The 24,792-nt window shown below is 44.3% G+C and overlaps 1 protein-coding gene across 4 annotated transcripts in view; it reads right to left on the bottom strand.

Moving 5' to 3' along the window:
• The window catches only part of ESRRB (estrogen related receptor beta), a 136,696-nt gene extending 131,128 nt beyond the window's left edge, over positions 1-5,568 (bottom strand). The window contains exons 1-2 of one of the 4 annotated variants that reach the window (XM_069017939.1): positions 5,368-5,453; positions 227-435 (exon numbers count right to left, since the gene is read on the bottom strand). In XM_069017939.1, the coding sequence (XP_068874040.1) occupies positions 227-228 (2 nt within the window). In that variant the 5' untranslated portion in view covers positions 229-435; positions 5,368-5,453. Of the gene's footprint in view, positions 1-226; positions 436-5,367; positions 5,458-5,521 lie in introns of those variants that run through there. The other 3 variants (XM_069017941.1, XM_069017938.1, XM_069017940.1) reach the window with 3 other exon arrangements.
• Positions 5,569-24,792: the final 19,224 nt, after the last annotated feature.

Genomic DNA, 24,792 nt, shown 5'->3' with positions numbered 1-24,792 from the left:
CAAAGTTCTGAACCAACTCCTCTCCTTGTGGGTCGCACTGACCTTCCTTTGACAGAGTGAAAATAGAAAAAAATTATTACCTTTAACTATATCAAGATGCTGCCATAATTTTTAGACCAGATAAAAGGACTCGTGCAGAGCAACATTTGGATTTTAAAAAACCCCAAAAAAAGAAAACAAAACACAAGCCCATAAATGCAATAAAAGGTAGAAGTTCGCTACTTACATGCTGCAGGCTGAGAGATGAGGCTCGAGGCTGGAGTAGAATTTCCCTTGCCCTCAGGTGTTTCTAATTGCTGATTAAATATCTTTTGGTTCTGCCTGCACCAGCCGACAGTCCCCTCTGTGTCTCTGCCTCTCTTTGTGACTAGGACACAGTACTCCGAGTCCCAACCTATAAATAGATCCCAGCTCTGTGATTGATATAACAGGCAGCTGACAAAAAAAAAAAAAAAAAAAAAAAAAAAAGAGGAAAGGAGAAAAAAAAAAAAAAAGAAAAGAAATAACCAGGTCTTAAGCAAGGCAGCAAAAGCTGGGCTTTTAACTCTGCACTGTGCCCAGGGAGGAGTCCCCCACAGTCACCCGTGGGCATCAGAAAGAGAAAGTGCAAGGCAATTACTTTCCCAGCAGCATTACAGCAACTTGAGGCATGTAAAGCAAATGAACAAAATTCACTGCACAAAGAAGGAGAGGGAAAACATAACTAGTAGGCTGCATCCAACTCTTTTGCAATTTAACAAAAATAAATGACATTTTCAAAACAAGTTGGGAATTCTGACAGAACGAGAGAGGAGTTCAGAGTTGAGTCCTGGGGGTTGGTCCCGGCATGCTGCAGAATAAACTAGTGGGTAGGTTGGCAATTTAACAGCTCGGCAGTCTACTTAGGGTCTCTGCCCACAAACAGTGTTTGATGAGGCTGTTCCTGCAAACAAAACTGAGGGCAGTGATGGTACCTCCCTATTGACTCAGCACAAGTTACTCAGCTGTAAAGGACTTGAACCCTCATTTCTGCCTGTGTCCTTGGCTGCCAGGAGAAAGTGATGGGTTACAGATATCAGCAAAGCTCTCTTACAGAGGCTGAGCTGGGAGCCCACCATCTGGACAGTGACTTGAGAGAACACATCAGAAATGCTTCTGATCTGGTCCTCATTACCTGACACAGGGGTAATGGTCCTGGATTTTCCCATATTTAGTCCCTACAGAGTCTCCTGTTAGAGCCACAGTCATGCAAGGCCAGTAACTTTTCCAGCAGGCAGCTGGCTCTCCAAGCCTTTGCCAGCTCCTAGATATTCATGATCTCCAGTAGAACCTTAGTGACAAGGGATATCATAGCAAATGGAATCAAAGGCAAGGCAGCTGATGATGAAAACCAATGGGAGAATGGGGAAGAAGAGGAAGAATAGTAGGCAGGAATAGGCAAAACAGCTTTCATGACACTGCTGTCTTTGGCAACATCTCCTACAATCAACCTAGCACCACGCTCACTTCTGCTGGCAAAAGTACTAGTGCAAACAGGGTACCAGACCTACCAGCCTTCTTTCCAACATATTGCTAGGCTTGCTTGAGTTGAGATGGTAAAGTGCTAAACTCATAAAGAGCAGGATAAAATCCTCAGGCACCAAGCCCATGCTGAACTCCATGGTTCTTTGGCTCAGTGGCTAGCAGTACCTGAAGTATTTAAGCTAGTTTAGGCATGTCTACACCGCACTGCAGCTGCTGCTGTTGCTGGAGTAAAGAAAGTTGGGTCAACAAGAGCAGCTATCCCAAATCAAGGCAAGGACCCACCACATCATAGCCAAGGTCTCATTCAACTTCAGCTATTGATTATATAGAAAGATACAGTTATTTCCTCTTTTGGGGCCAAATACTGCTGCAGGCTTAATTCACCTCATATCAATGTCCCTTCTGTCTAAGCTGGTAAGATTTAGTCAAGGAGTTTTACAAAAAAATGCCATTTTTTTCTGGTGAGGGGCCTGATGAAGCACTGGGCAAAGATTCATGATGTTTAATCATTTTCCTCAGTTGAGCTACTGTCCTGTGTGAAGTCTGGCTTGTTACTTTACCACAGCTGCATATCCCTCAGCTTTAAAAAATCAGAGATAACAATACTTAACTCTGCACTTTAAAGCACTTTGATATCTACAGATGAAGACCTACAAATGAAGAGGGGAAAAAAAGTGTCTGACAGGCTGAACTCCAGCATAGAAACACACCCTCAATTGCCTGCTGAATTCTGGTCCTTCACCTAGTTGAATCAGATCTTAGATCAAAAATTACCTGATAAACAAAGAAAAATTTTATTTCTGCCCTCTCGTTTGGGTTGGCTAGTACAAGATATTTTGGGCTTTAATACTGAGAGCTGTAAAACATTTTGAACTACCCATTGCTGTAGGAATTCTAGACACGCAGTACACAGAATAATCAGGCTGAGGCATGGCAGATGAAGGCAGATCAAGGTCCCAAAACCTAAATCCAAAAGTCACTTCTGAAAAACTCAGCTTTAACTGTCAGACTGTTCTTTGCTCTTATATACTGCTGACATCTAAAGTTCTTCAAATACTCTGTCAAGCCTTGTGTTGTATAGAAAAGCATCATCCTTATCCCCTTACATTGCCATGGGCCAAACTGATGCTCTGGTGGGAAAACCCATGATGTAGTCTAAATCACAAGGACTTTTTGGGCTCATCTCAAGCAGGTAGCTGGGAAGTTCTATTCAGTTCTTAGGTCCATGTCCAGTGCTTATCATTGGCATCCCATACCTACACAGCAGAGGAAGTCCTGGGCATACAGTAGCACCCCATTCTTCCACTTTCTGCTTGAAGGGTGAAGGGAGGAGGTCTTGACAGCATGCCACAGTTAGCTGCTATGAATGGACCTTGAATGGAGTCAGCATTCCTCCATCCTTCCTCTCTGCCTTTAGACAGCAGGATGTATGACTTTAACTGGTCCCCACTGGGGTACCCAACAATCCAGAGAAGATCTGCTTTAGACAAAACTTCAAACACAAGTTTCCCACCCCCACTGTCAGCACCTTTGTGCACAAACACCACTTAATTCTGGACTCCAGACTCAGGGCGAGGCAGGGAAAGAATCCAAGAGTGGAGGCCATAAGACTAAATGCCCACTGAAAACACTGCAAAAAGAAAGCCTGAAGATTTCAAAAGCACCTTCAGATACATTAATCATAAAAAAATTAAAAATAAAAAAAAATAAACATTAGTGACTTGTAGACTCTATAAAGGCTCATCTCATTCCTTGAGGTACCCAAGTACAAGCCATTGTAAACTGCAAGTGCAGTTTTACAGTATTTTCTACTTGTTGCTTGGGAAGGTATTTTTTAAAATGCTTCTTGCTAGGGCCACTTTGATCATGCACCTGTATTTCAGTCTCAGATCCTCAAGTCTATGGTGGAGGTAAAATTTCAGTGCTTAATTTCCTTCAGACACAGAGTTTGAGTCTTGCACATATAAATCTGGGTGGAATTCACTCAGCTGCATGCAAGCTATTATAGAGGAATGCAAAATATACTTTCCTTTTAAAGACAAAAACAAACAAAAAATCAGAGATACCTTTTTTTAGATAGGGCCAAAGCAAAACCAGTTGAAGCTTGAAAATACTGGCCCAATCAATGGAATCTTCCAATTCCCTCCATCCGTACATTAAACCACACAGATAATCTTTGTCCTGCAGGCCTCAAGATGCTTTGGTGCAAATCTGATTTACATGTTGTAAGTTTAGACCTCAGAGTCGCAGCAACTTTTATACTAGGAAATGCAGGTATGAATACAAGTATTAAAAGATAAACTGAAAGTCATCTTTGCAGTTTCCAAGGCAGCCACAAACTATGAAGAATAATTATAGCATACAATAAAAAGTTTCTTCATCAGAGTCACACTACTTTGAAAGAGCCTCACAAACCCAAAATATCTGAACAGCTGCATTAGTGCCCTCCTGGATTTAGTGAGGTGTGAGCTGCAGATTTCAAACAGGGACTACTTACACACCAAAAAAAAAGTTCTAAAATGATAATTTTTACATAGAGGAAATCAATGTCAAAAACCACAAACCAACAAACCTTTTCCAAGACTGTGAAAATTACAAGACAAGAAGTAAAAGATAAAAGAATGAAAAAGTTTGAGTAGCAACTCTCTTCTGGATGCTGGGCACACATAGTATGACTCTTAGATCTAATAAGTAGTTAAATATACTACGCATTTTGATACAAAGTAGATAGTCTGAAAAACTGCAATTGCTCAAGAGAGAAATGCTGATATTATTGCAAGGAGTTTAATTGTTTAATTCCTTATTTGATTTTAATGCTATAGACTTCATATTGCTTCAATATTCTTTTTCTGTGCAACCAGAATCCATAGCAGGGCATTTTTCTTGCACATATTGAACATAAAGTTCATATGTTTGCATCCAGTTTTTTCATGTACTCTCCAGGATGGTGCAGGCCAGGTTGCCATGTCAAGTCTCTGTCATCAGCAGGGAAAGTCACACAGTTCTGTTAATACTCTTGTAAACTTTGCTCCTTCTTTAGTTCCTGTATATTTTGCTATTTTTCAGTAATGTGAAAATGACTAAGATTTTAACTCAAGTCCCCTGCCAGATTTAGCCATACCAGCTAAAGGTGTTAGCACCGTCTAGCTGCTGGCCAGATAGAGATTAGGACTTTAACAGTTCTTTGGCAGAAGGGAATCTGCAAACTTTCTGAATAGCTACAAGTAAAGTACCTCAGGCTAGGACTAAGGAACTTTCCTGGATTAGGCAGCACCCAAATCTATTCTTTCATTTTCAGACCTGTGGGCAGAGAAAAGTCTTCACCTGGCACAGCTATTTGTAGAATTAGACTGTGGAGAGGGACCATGTGTGGCTGCTCAAGCAGAGGTTATGCCACTGGCTCGAAGAAGAACAAGAGCAAGCACAGAAGAATGCTCCTCTCCCTCATCTTTCTGAGTCTACCGGTAATAACAAGGCACTAATGAAAAATAGCTTGGCCTGAGCAACAAAACACATACCAGAGTGCATTCAGAGACTATCCAGAGAAAGCATTCAGTTCTACACATACACACAGAAATAAAATCTGTAAGGATTAACTAAAGCCTACAAGCACTAGGACAATCATATGCTGCATTACATTTAAATACACAGCCTTTGTCAGTCTATCACATACAGTATGATAATACAGTCCCTTCTACCCTTACCTCACTTAGATCCAAACTGAACTTTCACTCCTACTACACAGCCTTTGCCTAAAAGGGCTTCTGTGTTTGCACCCATGAAAAAATAAAAAAAAAAAAAAAACAGAACAAGAATTCTTGGATGTACTCCTGCCTAAATTATGCAACCACAATATTCACTCACTGGAAACCACCACCATCCTCTTCCAACGGCACGCTGCAATGCATTCCTCCAGCGCTGGGCTCTCAATTGCATCATTTGGGGCAAGCACTTTCTGCACTCTCCATTTGCTACAGATGCTTTGCAGAAACTCATCAACTGTTGTTGTACCACTTACTCAGGACCTTGTTTAGCACCAGCAAGCCCACACCTGTGCTGGCAGAGCATTAGCTGTGCACTCAGACAAATCTCAAAGCAGCCCGGCAGCCTACTACGGTCGGCTTCAGGCAAGAGATAGTGTTTCATGTTCTCAGTGACCTTGGCATGGTGGGGGGGAGAGGAAGCATGGTAACTGTCATAACAGAGCTGGTACCAATTTTGATATCAGTAGAAGGAGGACAAAGCAAGATTTAAGCCAGCTCTGATGCCAGATCAAATAGAGACCCAGATTGCCAGAAACATCTTCCTCTTGAGTTTTTGTTTTGTTCTTAGTTCAGATTCCTTCAGACAACTTCTACAAAACCCAAACAACTACATTATAACCACAGACAGGCCTAACCATGATGTCTGGCTCCACATCAAAACTCCTTACAGCCAGAGTGTTAGCTCAGCTCCCTTGAAAAAGCATCACCATTTTCCAGATTTGTGTGTCGGGGGGGGCTGTTAGTCCTCTCTCTTCTCCTCTCCAGGGAAAGGCTCCATACTCTTTGTGCGTTGTGCTTGATTAAAAGATACATTTAAAAAAAAAAAAAGGAAGGGAAATAACGGAAGTTCCTCAGAGGAGCAGATATTCTGCCTGCAGACACCCAAATGGGGAATAAGCTTTTCCAGGAGAAGCCCTCTGTATGCAAGCTGAAGGGTTTCATCTGCCTCCATTCCCAGTGAGAACATGCTGGCAGGCTGGCACAACTCAGCAGAGCTCTCAAAAGAAAGTGAGATGTCATGCAAATTCTGCAGCTTCTAAAGTGAGGAAAGACTAATTTTGCAGTGGGTCCTACATGAGACTCCTCCGAAGCAACATCATTCATCTCAGTCCTGCCTGACCTCCCAGCCACATTAACTGTGTCTGAAAGAGCCCTCATCTCTGCCCTGGGGGTGGGACTCTTACCAGCCTAAGGAGAGGGTGCAGCTCTTACCCCTGTCAAAATACTATCAGCCAAGTGTCATTCAGCATATCCACACCAGGTGTCTGTGGCCAGGCGCTGGCTGTGGGGTGGCTGCAGCCTTAGTGAAGAGAAGCCAGGGCTACCCCATGCCTGATAGAGCCTGTTCCAAATGGCTCCAACCTGCCCACCACAGGGCACAGCTGAGCCCCTTGGCCAAGATGGTGGTGCCTGAGGGAAAACATGTTTAAGAAAGGGCAGTAAACACTGCACAGGCAGTGAGGAGTGCGAAATGGCCCCACTCAGGTCAGAGAAGGAGGGGAGGAGGCACTCCAGGTGCTGAAGCAGACAGTCCCCCCGTGCCCCTACCGAGGCCACAGGGCAGCAGGTGGATATTTCCTGAAGGAACTGCAGCTCACAGCTGGCCAAGGTCAGCCCACCACAGTGTGTCACAATAGATAGAAAAAATCCACTTCGTTCAGTAGCTCTCCCTCTGTACCCAAGACCTAGGCAAGCAGGTGATATCTGGGTGATGTTGCTCTGGCTTCTGTTCCAGGCTGGATATGCCACAGGGACAGATAGGAGAAGATAGGCAACAAAAATAAACCTGAACAGTACTAGAAACTGTCTTGATAATATGGGAGAGACTATTCTCCCACACAGATCACACCAATCCCCTACCTACAACTCCTGACTAATGAGGAAATGAAACAATTGTGTTTGGGAGGCACTTGAGGGCACACATGACTTCCACAGACACAGCAAAGTGTATGCAGATGCCTGCCTCAATTCCCTTGCTGGCAGTGAAATTTGACCACCATAATACACTCCCTCACTGTGGATAAATCAAACACAAAATGGTTGGCTAAGCATTACCCCCACAGAAATCTCCCTAGCACATAAAGCTACAACAAGGTTCCCTTGCACCTCTAGGGGAAAGGGAATCTGCATTTCCAACTAAAGCCTCTCAGCTCTGTGCCATTTAAAACCACTCCTGGGCCCACTACATGGCTGCCAGGCCTTTGGCAGAGAGCTCTGGGCCCTTGTAAAATGAACAGGTACAGACCCAGGTAGCATCCTTCTCTCCCTTGTCTCTCTTTCTTTCTTTAGGCTAAAAATAGCAAGTTCTGCTGAACTTTGGCTCAGCTTCATCTTAGCAGTAAGTGTGGTCATGTCTTCCACTTCCCTGCAATTCTGTTGCAGTCTTCCTTGCCTCCTCATTCCATCACCTCAAGTCCTTCTTCATCTCAGTGTTGCCAGTCACCTTTGAAAGCTCTCCCAACTTGGACCCTTCCTGCTCTGCAGCTTGGAGCACCTCAAAACTCAGAGCATTTCCTCTTTAAGAGAGTGGAGAGAGGGGAGGGAAAAACGGCAAGAGCCTTTTCTTTAAATGTAGTTTCCCATATGTGCAAGAAAGAAGAGTTTCACAAAAGGATTTAGCATTCCTTTCCTCTGCTCTCCAGGCAGCCAGAAACTCAGCTCCTCAGCACAGAGCTCATCCCAGATGAAGAAGCAAGGCTACAGAACACAGAGAGGACAAGCTGCAGGGGAAGTCTGTGCAGCTGCAGAGCTTTACTGCTTGTTTCAATCACTCAGGATTTGGTCTGAAGATGCTTTGTGCTGAGAGAACGTGAAGGAAGGGACACACACATGGGCCCAGCAGAGAGGTAGCAGTGCCAGGGAGTACTGGGATAATGTGCCAGGTGCTCAGACAAGTGCACCACAGCTGTCCCCACAGTCCAATGGAGCCACATGCTGCCAGCCAACAGAATGCAAGGCTGAGAAAGAGCCAAAACTCCAATAGTTTCTCTGCAGACAACCCTGTGCATGTGTCATGGCGAGCATCCCCCTTGTAATGCCTCTGCGGCCTTCTTCCCCCTCCTCCTCCCCTTCTGTGCTCCTGGAAGTGCTGTGGACCACTTCTGGGCACAAAGGTATCTTGCAGTTCATCAGAGACATTCGAAGCTGCTGGAACCTGAGCTGGGGATCAGGCATAGCACAGTCCATAGCGAGCTATATTGCCCTCCATACTGCCCTCCTCCTCCCCACCCCCACCCACCCCCTGTAAAAAGATGTCACATTCACCAAGGCTTAACAGTGAGAAGGGGGAAAAAAATTTGTCAAATTCTTAACTTCAAGTGGATTTACCCAAAGCCCCTTGGAAACAGCTCCTTGAGGAAGGTTTCTGATGAGCCCGTGTTCCAGATGCAGACATTTGGTTGCTCAGTCCCTTGCTGTTGCTTTAGTCTGTGCTCTTGCCACACCTGGACCTGTCCTCACCTGGAATAACCAGTTGCTTCCATCCGTTCTGCCTAGGGCCCTGCTGCTGTTGGGAGGTGAGGCCCAGCTCCTCTTCTGTTCCCTCCCTTAAGGAATGCGTCACGGGCACGGCCTCACACACTCATACACCGCCTTGCTGTGACTGCCCACTGAGCATAGGGAGGAAGATCTAAAGGATTCACAGTAGCTTCTTCCCTGAGACATTGTGTGCCACACAACTGCCCTGTGCTTACAAGCTTGGGGGAAAAAAACCCTGTGAAATCACAACCTTCCTTTATCACCTCTGTGCAACAATAAGCTCTGTGCCAGAAGTGTTGGATTCAGCCCTGTGCACGTTTTCAAGGCTGGGCAGCAGTATCACTTTGCAGCCAGGTGACTGGAACTCCCAGAGAAGTCCCGTTTTTATGCCACACAGCAAATAAGGGTACATTAGCAAAACAAAGCTATACAGGGCTACTTGAGCATGCTCTGAATGAGCTGGTTTGGATTTCAGCAGAAGGACAGCCTCATTCATGTGGACTTTATATCCAGATGAGATCCAGGCTATATTAATTCAGATGCAAAGAACCATGAGATTGTATCTAGGCTGAATTATCACTGAGTTAATACACCTTAAGTAATACAGACAAGATCAGGCCCTCTCTTTCTTGAATAGATTATGTGCCTTGCCATGAGATCCTGGGATTCATTTGCCTGGTGAAGCCCCATGGAAACTTGAAGGACAGACTACCTTCTTCTCTTTGGAAGCCTGTTCTCCAAAGCTGTTGCGTGACATATGCCTCATTCTCCCAAAGAAATTTCTTTTTGACACTTTATGAGATGACACAATACACATTCTTAAATTTGTAAAAATGGGATGTTAGAAAACATGTAGCCTGTAGAAATGTTTTCATGCGTCCTTCTCAACTTTTCAAAGAAAACAGTTAATGTTTTAAAAAAAAAAAGTTAATTTATTTTTCTTTTTTTTCACTGGTCATTAGGCAGAAAACGAGACTCTAATTTAGAGACATGTGGACTGCTATTTGTAATCATGGGACATCTCATATTTCTTGACTGTATTAGCAAATTCCTGAAGAAAATACTTTCCTAAACCTCAGTGGTTCTCTTCTGAAATTTAACAAAACACTCCATTTTTTAAGAATGATTTTCAAGTCTTCTGTGTTAACTACTATTGTTCTGAGTGGTGGCAGTAATCTGGAGAAATTGTTACTTACTCTGGAAAAGCTTAATCAAAGAGCCAACAAGCAAACAAAACTTGACACCCAAAGCCACAAGGAAGCAGTCCCTTGCCCTGAACTGCTCATTCATTCCCTTCTTCAAAGGTGATTTCTTCAGCCAGGCTCTGCATAAAAACTCTTATTCAGCGCCTTCTTCAGAACGTGTCAGACTGTGCAGAGAAACTGCTTCTGCATTGCTACATTATGTTTGCAAAATGTTACCTGTTACCCTTGCAAACATTGCTAAGTGAGTCATGGACAGCATCAGTGGTCTACGTAATGGCAAGATTGCAAACCAAAGCTCTTCAGCCATTACCTTTATTTAGTGTTCAGAGTGAGCAAAAGTAAGGAAGTTCATGGACAAAAATGTCGTTAAGGTTGTGCCATGACAGAGATGACTACATAGGTACTGTTCATCTCTGAGACATAATGTTTCCAGGTGCCTCATAAATTATAATTTTACTTCAACTAATTACAGACATGCTGTAGTGACTCCCCAGACAGACTTTTATGTTATTGGTCTTATTATTATTATTAAAAGCAGCATTCAGAACTTGTGGTCCTTTGACACTTAGCACCACACATATGTAAGTATGCAAATATGGTCTTTACTGCAAGTACTTTGTAATTTGAGGCCTCGTCCGCATCATTTTTGTGCAAATGTAACTATCCCACTTCACAGGAATGATTTTACAAGAATACTTCACTGAAAAAAGTTATGTAACTATAACCACATTTATGTTAGTCTAGCTTACATCCTCAAAGAACCTATGCTGAACTAAGTATGTTGTACCAAAGTAATATTCATGCCAGAACTGTACCAGGTTGACTACACTGGGATCCAAATCACAGTGAAACCAGTGCTCAAAGAGTCTGATGAAAACTGGGGCACACATAAGTTGAGGGCAGACAATACAGTCAGTACAGACATCAGCAATTTTATAACTGCACTTCAACTTTACTCCTTTAAGAATCTTCTATCTGAAACAAAGACACCCTGTTTGCAATAGCTTTCTCTGTTGTGTTTGACTGGCTTTTAAACTCTACTATACTGAGGCTGCACTGTTACTCACCTCTTACTAAATTCCAGGGAATCCACATGGATTAGCAGCATTATGAATGTCCACAAAGAAGCAAGCTCATGCCTTACTATTCACTAGAGAATCTGCGAGACACTGACCAACCAATGGATCCTCTGATGCACTCACAGTAAGATGTGAGCCTCAACTGAACTCTTCTGTAATTGGGGCATTTGGACAGTCCCTGTCCCATGTGGGTTTCCTGGACTCTAATAAGCATGAGCTCATTCTGCAGTCTTTCCCTAAGGTATAATAATAAGGTCTCTACCTGTCACCTATTTCATGAAACTTGTGTGAACTTAATACCTTCCAGAATCTGACTGGGTGCAAAATGCATTTGAAATTAGATAACAGATTCAAAAGCTACACACACTTACCCAGTGCAATTAGACACTCAGTATTCCCTTAGAAAAGCAGGCCAAACAATAAATTCAAATTAAACTGACAGGGCATTTTTCTAAGGAACACAATAATCTGTATTTAATTTTCTTTAAAAACAAAACAAAACCAGACAGACAAATGACACTTGCAATGAAACAAGGCCAAAAAGAGCTGGATGTGGAATCAGGAGCCCTCACCTGTGCAGTGCTCAGCTTCACTCTTCTAGTGCTGCCATATCCCTCCTTGCTGATGAGCATCATCCCACCTCAACCCCACTCTGCCTGATGTGAAGCATAGGAAGAGGGTAGGCAAGGGCTTCATGAGTGCTCCTGCATTCTGTAATTGGTGGCAGATTTAGGGGTAACAGTTTCCTTGGCCCCTGAGATGTGAATGGACTAATAACAATCTTTCACATGCTGATAAATTGTCAGTATTGTGCACAAAACTCTTGAATTGAAAGCCAAATTATTCTTCCAGATTTAGTGCTTCTTTTTACCAGTTTCTCTGTTTCAAACCACCCCTGCCCACTCTAGATCTCTTAGGGTACTTGAGGATTTGAAGTGGTGATGGCAAGCTGCAACCTGGATAGCTTTTTTTCCTTCTGCGCTCTATTACTCCAAGGAGGGTGGGTAGATCCTCTGCATGTTCCAATACTAGACAGGTTTCTTGGAAGAAAATGCAGCAGACAGTTACATTCTCTAGAGGCAGATCACAGGATAAATAGATCTGGATTGTGTTGGTCCCATAAGGTATCAATTCTATGTCTTTGCCTTATCACTCTATTCTTCCTGCTTCACAAACCTGAAACACTTTCTCTGAATAATCACAACCGCACTGATTTCTTCCCTCTGCAAGGGAACCAGAAGCCTGCACTGATATTTTTAGGTAACCCACTTGCTCTGTTTTCTTTCCCCTCTGTGGATAGATCCTTCACTTATTCTAACCCATAATCTCACATACATTTCTTGTCTCTTTCTTGTTCTGGTGCTCTCTCAGAACTGCAAATGCAGCACCTACTGCTTACATACAGGGCTGCACTATTGCTTTATGCTGGGGTTTTCTTGTGTTCAGCCCTCTCCCAGAGCTGAACTAGAAAGACATGACCAGAAGTACAGAGCTAGAGACGGCGAAAATACCTTGATAAAAGTAGTAAGTGGCTGAATAGGATATAGAAAGCCAAGCAAAAATTCCAATTAATATTTTTATGATTATTCATCAAAGCTGATAAAGATCCCATTCCAAAGGAAGCAGGGTAAAATCCCAGCCGGCAAAAGAAGGTAATCTACAACCAAAGAAGTTTCTCATCTACATTCTCTCCTGTTTCATAGTGACCATTGGCATAAAATATCACTGCTCTGACAAGCAAGTGCCAAGTTTGTAGATGTATGAACAACAAAACCAGTAACAAGGCAGGAGAGGATCAGTCAGTCCTTTTGTGGCTGTGTCCAACCCAAGCTGCTGCTGTCTCCAAAGAGTTCCCCCTTCAATTCTAACCATATCCTGGGTTTTCATTTTCATCTTCTGCTTTGGGAATCTTAGGAATGTCATTTTACATGTACCTCTTTCAGCCTATGTGCTTTGTCCTACCCATCTCCTTTTTTTTCCTCATGCTTTCCATTCTCGATCCCAGTCTTTCAGTTTCTTTTTCTTTTGGCCCACAAACAACCCCCTTCCCCTGCATGTCAACAGCAGTGGGAAGTAACCTAATTAATAGCTTCTTGATAGGCAACCCCACACATGTACACACCCATCCCCCCAGTATCCCACTGGCAATTCAACAGTCCTCTCTCAAGAAAGGAAAATATTTCCATACTAATTAATAACAACATCAGGTATTTCTGGGCAGAAGGATCTGGGATTCCCATCTGGGCCTAGATCTCTCGAGCTGATGGAGCAACTGTACCTCAGAGCACATTTCCTTTTCCGAATCCTTGTGTTATTAACTGTTTACACTGTTCTCGGTATCCAACACCTTTGCAGCATGGCTTCTATGTTAACTGGTATCTGCAATCGAGTTCATGCTGAATTCCTTCAGCACTCAGACTCTTTCTCTCATTTAGCACATGGCACTTGTTCAGAAACCTACACTGTTTCCCTTCTCTCTTCTCCACCAGGATTCACACCAGCCAAGGACCTTTGCACGCTGTGGTTCTCAAAGGAAACCGATGCTACTAGATCCATTTAAAATGTCTCACTGCTTGACTTCCCCTGACATCCACTTCTCTGTCTCTGTTTCTGCCACAACTACTTGCAAAAAAAAAAAAAAAAAAAAAAATCAAGCATGGTTTTTGAAGTATTTTACAGAGAAGGAGCAGTTCTCAGGCTGACTGATCTACAGCACGGATTTTTTTTTTTCCAGATGTAGTAGGATAGTCCTACTCCTGTCTTCACCCAGGAGAGGGGAAAGGTAGTAAATGCTTCATTAAGGGCTCTGCTCAGAGATGGGCTTCCAGAGAAGAGAGGAAGCATATGAGAATTTTGCTGTCTTGGAATCACCAACAAGGGAGAGTTGTGTCTTCTGCCTCTAGAAGTGACCTGACACAACATGACTACTTGCTTCTTCTGTATCACAGGCCAGAAAAAAAAAGAAAAACAAATAAAGTGCGAGAAACACCAGTGCTTCTGAAAAAAATTGCCGAAGACAGAGCTCTTCCCAGTAAGAAAAAACAATACAGGTCCTATACCATCTATCAGCTCCTTGAAGCTATGACAAATAAGCAAGAGTATTTCCTAGAAGCCCTAGGAAGGCCTTGTGCTAGGGGACACCAGTACTGAAGCATGACTGCCGTTCTCCATCACATACACTGGAGGACAACAGGATGTCTCCAGGGACTGTTGAAGAAGCAGAAACACCAGCGGCAGCTGCAGAAAGGTTCACAGTATGCAGGAAGATGCCCACAAGAACAGGTCCTTCTCCTGCACAGAGCAACCTGGAAGAATACTTCCAGAAAAATATAAAATAAATGTGCAAGGAGCACATTTATGAAGCAGTGGGCCAATGAAAGGCATCTTCAAAACAGAGTAATAAGGAAGGAAGAATAAATCAGAGAAAACGAAGGTAAGTGAGGTACCCCCAGTTATTCTGTCACAGCAGTGCTGCCTGCTCAGCCTTCACAGCGTCACATCCTCCACTTCCCATGCCAGCCTTCTTCTGAAGAGCCTTTCATCCTTCGGCTGCTGTCCAAGCCTCAGAGCATTCTCACTGTCCCCAGTGTCTGCTTGGCCACAGTGTGGCCCAGTCTCCCCCATCTCCAGAAACAACCATCTTTGTACAGCAAAGCACATGTTTCCATCTACAAGGCTGAAAGAAGGAAGGATGAAGGGAATGAAAGAAGAAAGGATCCCTCTTAAAGAAGGGGGAAGAAGGATGGAGACAGAGGCAAATAGGAGGGAGAGTGAGAGGGGCCATAAATTCCCTTCTAATTCCAAATAATTCCGATTACACGGATGAGTAGTTTTCAATCAGAAAGATAATCTCAAAGATAGATGGCAGGATAATTGCTCGTCGGCGCGACGTAAATATTGTGTCGTTTCTATTAATCTCAGCGAATCGGGTGTCAGGGTTGTCACTCATTCATCAAAACAAATTAAAAAAAACCATATTAAAAAAAGAGAGAGATGCTGGAGGGAGGGGGATGTGTATCCAATAAGCAGCTGAAGGCGTGCAAGGTAATGAATGCTGCTTACAAGCTGTTTGCATTTTTTAGTTTCTAAAAGCTGAAGGTAACTCAGGCAGTAGATCTTTATTAAACTCTTGGTAGGCACTGCAAGGGGCACTGCTGCACACAGGAGTGAGCAATAGAGCTGCAGAATGGGACCGTGGTTGCGAAACGAGGGAAGGAAGGAAGTGGAAAATACACCCTAGATGATGTGGGGGTGAATAGTTTGGGCATTAACATCAGGCAGGAGGTACTACAGAATCACTGTATCTGGAAGAAAGGACAGATCATAGCACAAAACAAAGGCAGTACCTCCATCTGCCAAGTCTAGGAGTGGGCAGGGAATGGAGGGTGATGAGGAGAGGTCAGCTAGCAGGGCACACAGTGCCTTGGTGCAATTTTGCCACACTGGCTGCAGGATGACAGCACGTCCCTGCCCCACCGCTATATCAACCTGTCTGCTTAGTATTTCATCCCCAGGCATCGTGCACCTCCGCCCCCTGCCCTTGCAAACCACCTGGCCTCAGAGATCTTTCTTACAGCCCTTTGGTCCCATGACTCTACTGTATTGGCTTAGTTCATTACCGCTGACCCAGCAGGACCGACGCCCCCCTGCACCCCTCAGAACTCTCCCCCTCTCCTGGAACATGGTCACTTGCCTGGGACAGTGCCCTGGTCTGCGACCTACAGATAACAGCTTGGGTCATGCACTGCTCAGCCACCAGTGTTTCCCCACTGACTACACAGAGAAATTCCTTGGGAAGACCCTCATTCCATTCTGATATCCATTTCCTGAGGGCTGACACCACTTTCCTCAGCCCAGGGGCCCTAGACTTAGCTTCTGTACAAGGGATTTTCTCTAGTGGATGCTGGGCTGAAACTACCACTCACGTGACACAGCTGGCACAGCTTTACTGGTAGAGATCAGGTGGGAACAAATAACCTCAAAGAAAAGGCTCCCCATACAGCTTTCACCTTACCCAAGGATATAGTCATATCTTTGCAAGAGTAGAAAACTTCTGCTTGACAGTAACCTCCAGCCATGCCATCCTGTGCTGCAACTCACCAGAGCTGATGAACTAGTCAAGGCTAGACTAGCATTTGAACAAGTAAATGCCCCAGAAATTTAGCCATGGGCAGGAGTAGTTCATAACTGCGCAGGAAGGTTCTCCAAGCCAGGACTGTCTGAACCTGCTGCTCACTGCTGTGATGCAACAGGGAGGCCTTTCAGTGTGTCGCAGTCATCTGTAGTCACTGAAGTGGTGTTCTTCAAACAAGTCACCACAGTTTGCTCTTCAACAAAACTCTTTCCCTTTCCTTGCCTGTAGTCTGGAGCAGCCAAAACACTACCTGAAGCTTGTGCTCTTGACTGGCGTATCCTAAGTACCTTGAGATGAAAGAAATGCAAAGCTATTAAGTTTTTAGACCAGACTTAGTTTGTCAACAAGTCATACAAGTTTTGCCCTCCTGAGCTCCAGGAAGAAGCTGACAGGTTTTGGCTGTGAGTTAGCTTAGTGCTTTGCAAACAGCCCCCTAACACAAGGACCTGAACCAGTGCCCAGGGGCTGTCTTCACTAAACGGATTTGAAAAATGCTAATATTTCATCCTTGGCCACATCAGTGTTTCTGTTCATTTACTGCTGCTGTTTGCTAAGTGAACTTATTTACTCAAAAAGCCGTTCTACTGGTAGCTCCTGTTGAAATTTGGAAAAAAATTCTCCATTAACATCCTCCTGCCAGGCTACCACAGAACTAGTCCCAATGTAGGACAAGATTCATTAGGATTGAGTGCTGTTCTCACTGCACCTCTGGGACAGAAGGAGCAGGGATACTTGTCCCAGCAATACATTTAACCTGTCAATCCAGCCAGCAACGCAATATCCGCTGGGGATTTCAGTTGCTTCTGTGATCCTACCTTATCTCCCTGCATCCCCCGGCATGCCCACCACTCGGTGAAATGTCACTTCTCTCTCCCCTTCTTCCAAGATGGAAGTGAACTTGTGTGCCTGGCAGGGGTTTGACAGACATGAGCTGAAAGGCTGTCAAGGACCCACTGAAAAGAAGGCAAGCCACACTGTGTCAGATTTCGGGGTGTAACACTGCAGCCTTCTGTCTGCTCTTGGGCTAACTCTAAATGGAACCTTTGATAGGCAGCCAGGCAGCTGTCATCACAGGGTCAGCTTCAGAAGCAGGAGAGTATGAGCACCTGGGAAGCACATGCCAGTGAGAAGAGAATAGCAGCAGTGTTGTAAGGCTCAGTACTGCAGGGAACCAGGAACACCAGAACGAGAGGAGAGTCAAGCATTGGAAAATGGGATAGACCAAGGGCATCCATCCATAAGTCCTGAAAAAACCCCAGTTCCACAGTGACTTCTCAGGGATGAAGTGTCCCACAAAACCAACCTCCAGCTAACTCCTTGGTGCTCACTTCCCTCTCTGAGAAATTAGCCTAAAGGAGAATCTTCAAGGGGAAAGACTGCAAAGGTAATTCTCTTCAATAACCACCCAATGTTGTTTTTCACTTCCATGGATGAGGACTGTATCAGCTTCTGACTTCCCTATGACTGGTGTCAGAGCTTCTAAACATGACTTAATGCTCAAGAAGGATTTGCCATTTCTCTGTATGTCACACCTTTTCCAATGAGTGCCTGAATGGCTCTCTACAACAAATGACTGAGCTCCCCTATGAAGGATGTGAGGGAAGAATAAACCCACACTGAAGGGAAGCTCCTCATTTCCCTTACTCAATGGTCTGATCCCTATGCCCATGGAAGTTGGAGTTGGAATTATGAGCTTAAAGAATTAAAACTGTATAAACTATACATACCAATACACAGGTAATTAACTTTCTAATTTAGTCAGTGCTCTCACTCCTGAACAAGAGTTGGTCATCTGTTTAGTGGACTTCTTTCAAAGTACATCTGCAACAGCTTTGCAAGATAACCAGCTGACAATCTAGACCTTCAGGTAAAACTTTCTTTCAGAGGCATTCTTGGAAAAACAGCATCTGTGGAGTGAAAATTCTGTCACAAATGAGAAAGTAAATGAAACTGAAAATGCTAGTAAAGAATAAACAGCTAGTCTTCAGAATGACTACATCTCAAAAACTTAGTCACACCAGGGTCTGTGCTAGGGCTACTGAGGTATGAGTCACCTGGAAACTGAGAAGAACAGGTGGTAGAAAAATGCAGATGATAGCTTCATTTAAATTAATCAAGATAAAAGTGGACTGAAAAGAACCTCAGAGTGACAAAGCTGGGTAGAAAAGTGGAATACTGTGGGTGAAATCCAGCATCAGCCAAAGCCAGGCAATGCAGACTACCCTCAGAGAGCACTTCAATATGCAATTACCTTTGCAAGAAGTTCCAAATGAATACAGGAAACATAGACAGTTAAATGGAAATGACCTTTCACTCCACAGTAGTGACAAGGGGAAAAAAAGAGCAGGAAAAAATTCCCACCACTTATTCAGATACACCAGGGAGGAAATGCTAAGTGATAATAGACAGGATTTTTTTTCCCTGTGTTCTGTTCTCTACCATAGCACTGTCTCCAGTAGTATGCCAGAGGAATCTCTCAGGACAAATGTTGCTGCTTTCCATCTTTCTCCTTCCTTACACACAACCATAAAGAGCAAAAGGAAACCATGTCCTCAGAAAGATCTGTAATAGTTGGTTAGCACCAAGTATCTCCTGGAAGAGAGCAGAAACAGGAGAACAAAGGTGAGACAGATAAGTTTCTGGAGAATATAGAACATATGAAACCACATTAACTCATAGGACTTACCCCACCAGGTAGCACTGAGTTAAGTAGCACAGCTTAAGCAGGATTAAAAATAGTATTAGATAGGTATTTGAATTACAGTATGATTTATACAGGCTCTCCAGTTCTCCTCACTGATGGCAGCCAAACCTTGCTGCAAGAATATCATAGTAGTTTAGAACAATATGCCTCCTCACATAAAATTATCATCACAACAGAGATTCACTTAAAACTCATAAGATGGTAAAACTCTGAACATCAATGAATAACTGTACTCAAGCCCACATCAGTGACTGGATGCCACCTGAGGGAATATTCCACAACATTTATAGATAAATTGGGTGGCAGCTCTTTGGCTTAAGTGGTGATTTGTCTTTAGGCTTTGTGTACTGACAGTAGTTTCTATATCTAATCTCTTTACAAAAAAAGATAAAAACATACAAATCTGTCCTCTGAGTTTGCCAGTGTGCTGCCAGCTGGACCCACCCTCTTGGAGAAAAGACAAAGAATATCCAAAATTGGGGGCTGAAGTCAATCTCAGAGCAGTTGACACAGAAAAACACCTTTCCTCCAAACTGGACTCTTCTGATGCATCATCCAGGCTGGGAAACAGGACTCAGGACCAGGGAGATAATTGGTGCAAACTGGCATGATAACTTCTGTACTTCTGCACATGTTCCATCTATCTTTATGTCAAGTGCAGGATGGCTCCTTTCTGTGTAATTCCCCTGCACCTTCTTATATCAAGACTGCCCTCCTTTGTCTCCCTAGATGAGGAGAAAGGTGTGGTAGGGTAAGTCTGCCTTGTTACTCAGAGGCAGAACAACTGTACTGGCCACTAGAACCAGCTTGCAGAGGTCAGGCTGGAAAGCACTGCAAGGTAGAAAGATCCATCAAAGGGAAAATTGATAAGCTTCCTTTCCTTGTTACATTTTCTATTTCTGCCTTAGCCTTCCATGACCTTTACAGACTGGCAACCCACCACTGCTGAAATCCCCCTCTTGCAGACAGCATTTCCCACGTATTGTAAGAGCCAGGACCAGCCAGTTCCAGTATCTAAACTGAGTAGCAACAGTTCATTCAAAGCTTTTTGTAAAAGCGATTCTTGACTCTGTCAGGATCAATGCTACTTTACAAAACAGCTTTAATATATGTTCCATTTAATCTTCTCGCTTCTTCCTGCTCCACAGCAGAACCTCTCAAGACTGCCAAGGTGCATGGTACAACTCACCCCAAGGAAAGTGCATTTGCTTCCCCTCAGCCTCTGTCAGCCTCGCCTGAGCACTACAAAGGCTATGTAGAGAATTTATCACGGCTGTGATGAGCACTTCTGGGAGTGTCCATGACCCTGCTCATGGGAAAGCCCATGCATAGAGATGTACAGCACTCAGGGCACCCAGCCATGAGAGAGACATGCAGAATTGTTCTTCAAGGCATGGATTTTCAGGGTCCTCTCACATCACCTACCTCACTGACTAGAGCTGCCACCTACAGCTGGTGGGAGATGTAGGAGCATGTTTACCACGTGTTCCAGCTGAACAGGACAGTCAGGGGTATAAGGGAGAACATCCTGCAGCAATGGCCCAAAGCAGTCTAGGCTGACAATGAGGCAGATTCCCCAGCTACAAAAGGGTGAAAGTTAACCTCCAGGAGTTCTACTGATCTCTTTTGTCTCTCAAATGCTAAATGGACAAAACACAGAAAATGATACTCTAATGCCACAACAAAAGCCCGGGGCTCCCAGGCCTGACTCTGGCTCACTCACATTAATGGCTCCCTGGTATGGGTCTCATTACTTCCCTGCCCCTCTGTTTCTCCACCAAAGGTTACCCAGGGTATAGTGTTGAGCAGGAGGCCATGCTTGCACAGCTCTCTGGAGATGTTGAGAGGGAAGCACTGAAGAAGGCCAGAGCAAGTTGGCTATAGTACATTTGGCCATTGATCTCACTCATTTTCCTCCTTGTCATTCTGCTCCTGCATTGCAGCAAAATCCTTCTGCTCCCACCCCTGTCTCTCATTCAGATCCCTTCTGACACTGTGATTCGGTACTCTGCCCTGTGGACACCCTAAAGGTGGAGCTCTTTGCAAAGAGCATGGGTCCCCTGATGCAAAGCACGAGCACTGACTCAGTTGGGTGCACACAGCTTCTGACCACTCTCCCACTGGCTCATTCATCAGCATTCAGATACAGTCTACAGGCCATAACCAAACCTCTGGGAAGCCTCTGGGAGGTTTTCCATTGACTTCCTCAAATAATGAGGCAGCCTCATTTCTCTCTCCATGGAGCACAGTCTCAGATTTCCTCCAGTGGAGAGCAAATTATCAGCTTCTAGACACCAAAAGAATTCTCTGACATGGCTGCATCTTCTTCTGGCACCTTGGTTTTTAGGTTTCTCATCTCCACATATTGTGTTCGATGTGGTTTTCTTTTATATGCACATGTCCTGGCAGTAGGGACCTTTCTTTCTTACTTTGCTTCTAATTTCAAATCCCTTAACATCTCCACACTGCAGGCATTGGTTACAGTGCTCCAAATTTAGTATCCTTTGCACATTTAATTAATGGTCCGTTTACTACCTCTTCCATATATCTAATGAAAAGGATTAATCATACCAGCCTGAATGGTGATCCCTGTCCCACCTCACTGGCCATTCAGGTTATTAAACAACCAGCTTTGCAATGGCAAAGACCAGATCTTTCTATCTCAAGCTTATATAATTCTTTTACAACCATCATCATACTATGATCACTTTTAAGTCCCCATTCCTCCTCCTATCTGGAGAACAAACACATAGTTCCAACAGGATTTCATATAGTTGAATCAAATTATTCACCAGTGATCAGATTCCTGTAAAATACTACTCAAGGAAAACATGAGTGAATAAGCAACAACACCTGCAAGCCAAGAGCACTTTCCCAGCATAGTTTATTCTCCATGTTATCTTTACACATGCCATTACCTGCTCCCAGGTGTTCCACATTATTCCTATCTCTTTTACACCTCACTTTCCAAGGAGATACCTCCACTGCAAGAGCCCAAGTCCTTCTACCACCCCTATCAGTGATCCCTATCCCTTATCTATCCTCCCTCAAGCACTTTTCTCTTGCGGATGTTCTCTTACTGTGGGTGACAATAAAAAGTTTTTCAAAGTATGTTAATTACAAAAGGCAGAGCAGAAATAACACCGGACCATTACAGGATGAGGATTGTCACTTCACAAACAGGGAGAGAGACAAGGCAAAGGTGTTCAAGGCTTTTTTTCCTCTGTCTTCAACACTGATGATGGACTAAGGAAGACACAGTGCCCTGAGCTGGAGAACCATGACTGTGAGAACAATTAACTTCCAGCTGACCTTGAACTTGTGTGGGGTCTGCTGTTCCAGCTGTATCCCTTTAAGTCTATAGGGCCTGACAGGATTCATTGAGAATACTCGAATTGCAGCTTGATGTCATCACAAAGCCTCTCTCAATAATTTTAGAATGGTCTTGGGAATCTTCCTGTTTACTGGAAGCTGGCTAACATTGTAGCAATTTTGGGAATCTTCCTGTTTACTGGAAGCTGGCTAACATTGTAGCAATTTTCAAGTAAGGCAAAGAGAAAACTTTGGAATCACTGGAAACTACAGGTCTGTCAGTCTCACTGCAGTGACTAGTAAGATTATGGAGACAATTATTCTGGAAGGTGCTGAAAAACACCTGAAATGCAACACAGTTATTAGTCACAGCTGGTATGGCTTCGTGAGAGGAAAGTCCTGCTTGTCAAATCTGATTTCCTTTTATGACAAGGTAACCCACCTGGTTGATCAAGGGAAGCCACTCCATGTAATGTTTTTGGATTTCAGTGAAGATTTTGATACTGTCTCTCACAGTATCCTTCTGGACAAAATGTCCAGCACACTGCTGGATAAACAAGTGATGAGATGGGTGAGCATCTCGTTCATGGGTGAACCATAAAGGTATACAGTGAATGCAGTGACATGAGACTGGTGACTGGTCACTAGCAGGGTTACACAGTCCTCAGACCATCCTTGGTCCAGTTCACTTTGACATCTTCAGGATGCTGAAGGTACAGGACTGGGAGGAGCTGTTGACTCATTTGAAGGCAGAGAGGCCCTGAAAAGAGACCTTGAAAACTAATGGAGATGGGCAATCACCAGCCATATGAAGGATAAGAAAGATAAATGCCAGGTTCTGCATCTGGGATGGGTCCACCCTTGATGTAAGTACAGTCTGGGGAATGAAGTGCTGGAAGGCAGTGCTGCAGAAAGGGACCTGTGGGTCCTGGTTGATGGCAAGTTGGGTATCAGCCAGCAGTACTCTGGCAGCCAGAAGAGCCAACCCTGTCCTGGGGGGCATCATGCCCAGCATTGCCAGCCGGGCAAGGGAGGGCATTGTCCTGCTCTGCTCTGCACTGGGGCGGCCTCACATCAAGTCCTGGGGGTAGTTTTGAGTGCCACAATATAAGAAAGTGTCCAAAGGAGGGCAATGAAGATGGTGAAGGGTCTGGAGGGGAAGCCATGTGAGGAGTGGCTGGGGTCAGTTGGTCTGTTCAGCCTGGAGAAGAGGAGACTGAGGGGAAACCTCATTGCAATTACAACTTCCTTGTGAGGGGCAGGCACTGATCACTTCAGTCTTGTGACCAGTGACAGGACTTGAGGAAATGGCATGAAGCTGAGTCAGGGGAGGTTTAGGTTGGATATTAGGAAGAGGTTCTTCACCCAGAGGGTTGGGCACTAGAACAAGCTCCCCAGGGTAGTGGTCACAGCACCAAGCCTGACAGCGTTCAAGAAGGGTTTGGAAAATGCTCTCACGTACATGATGCAATTCTTGCGGCTGTCCTGTGCAGGACCAGGAATTGGACTTTGATAATCCCTGTAGGTCCCTTCCAATATCTCCTCAGGATATTCTATGATTGTATGAAAAACTGGGGTAGGTAGAACAAAGGTACATGCTGAAGAATTCAAGAATTTGTATAAAGGTATCTGAAAAAAGTAGCTGAAGGTACTTGCATTTTGACATGTGGGCATGCCTGTGGATGTAAGGGTCACATTTTCCCCTGGAAAGCTTCTCACTGCAAATACCTCCATTTAGAAGCACATGGAAATCTCTATTTCCCTCTGGGAAAGCGCTAGTAATAGGACAGCTTCTCAGCAGGGCTACTTCTCTCACCTGAGGCCACTGCAGGTGTGCTGACAAAAACAAAGCAACATCTGATACTGGGCTGAAACCTGCCCTCTTGCCCTGAGGCCAGAGGAGGTCGAAGAGGTGCTCCCAATAACTACCTCTTCTCCTCTCTCAACCTTCTTCCTGGCCTGCCAACAGAGGAATTCTCTCTCTAGACTTCTTGCAAGAAGGAAGTGAACACAGAAAGCCTCTCAATATACAGTGGAACTTTGCAGCTTTGATTACAACTGCTGTGTTTAAGCTGTGGAACACTAACACAATGCTGACAGGTACACCTTGAGGGAAATAACACCAATGCTCCAACTGTCTTACCCTGGGGCTTGCAAAAAAACATGCATTCATTTTTATCTGAACTTCTCCTAAGGAAGAGAGCAGGGCAAATATGTCTTTCCAATGCACATGACATTTTCTGAGGTCCATTTTCCTCCTCAAGGAAGGGGAGAGATAGAGCCAGCATGAAGGCAGATGCCCAAGCATGAAAGCAGACTTCCTTCAGTAAGAGGCAGAGTGACACTGCATGGAGTTGCAGGGAAAGGCCTTTAAAACCCCTAAACTGGATCCCTCAGAGATCTTGATTTCTATGAAATAAATGTACTTGCCCAGAGCCTGTGATTAGGTTTGCTCAAGCAGCAAACACTCAGCTTCATCAGTTGCTGCCTAAAGTCCAACTCATGAGAAGACCCTCCACATGCTCCAAACTGCAATTTAGCCCTTCCTTCCTGGTATCTCACATCCCTTGGTAACAAACCTAAGGCAGCCAGAAAGCTCTCTTAACCTCCTCCA

Source organism: Aphelocoma coerulescens, chromosome 5 (assembly GCF_041296385.1).
Source record: "Aphelocoma coerulescens isolate FSJ_1873_10779 chromosome 5, UR_Acoe_1.0, whole genome shotgun sequence".
NCBI classification, from domain to species: domain Eukaryota; kingdom Metazoa; phylum Chordata; class Aves; order Passeriformes; family Corvidae; genus Aphelocoma; species Aphelocoma coerulescens.
Note: the sequence above shows the minus strand (reverse complement) of the source record. Positions and strands in the feature narration are given on the sequence as shown.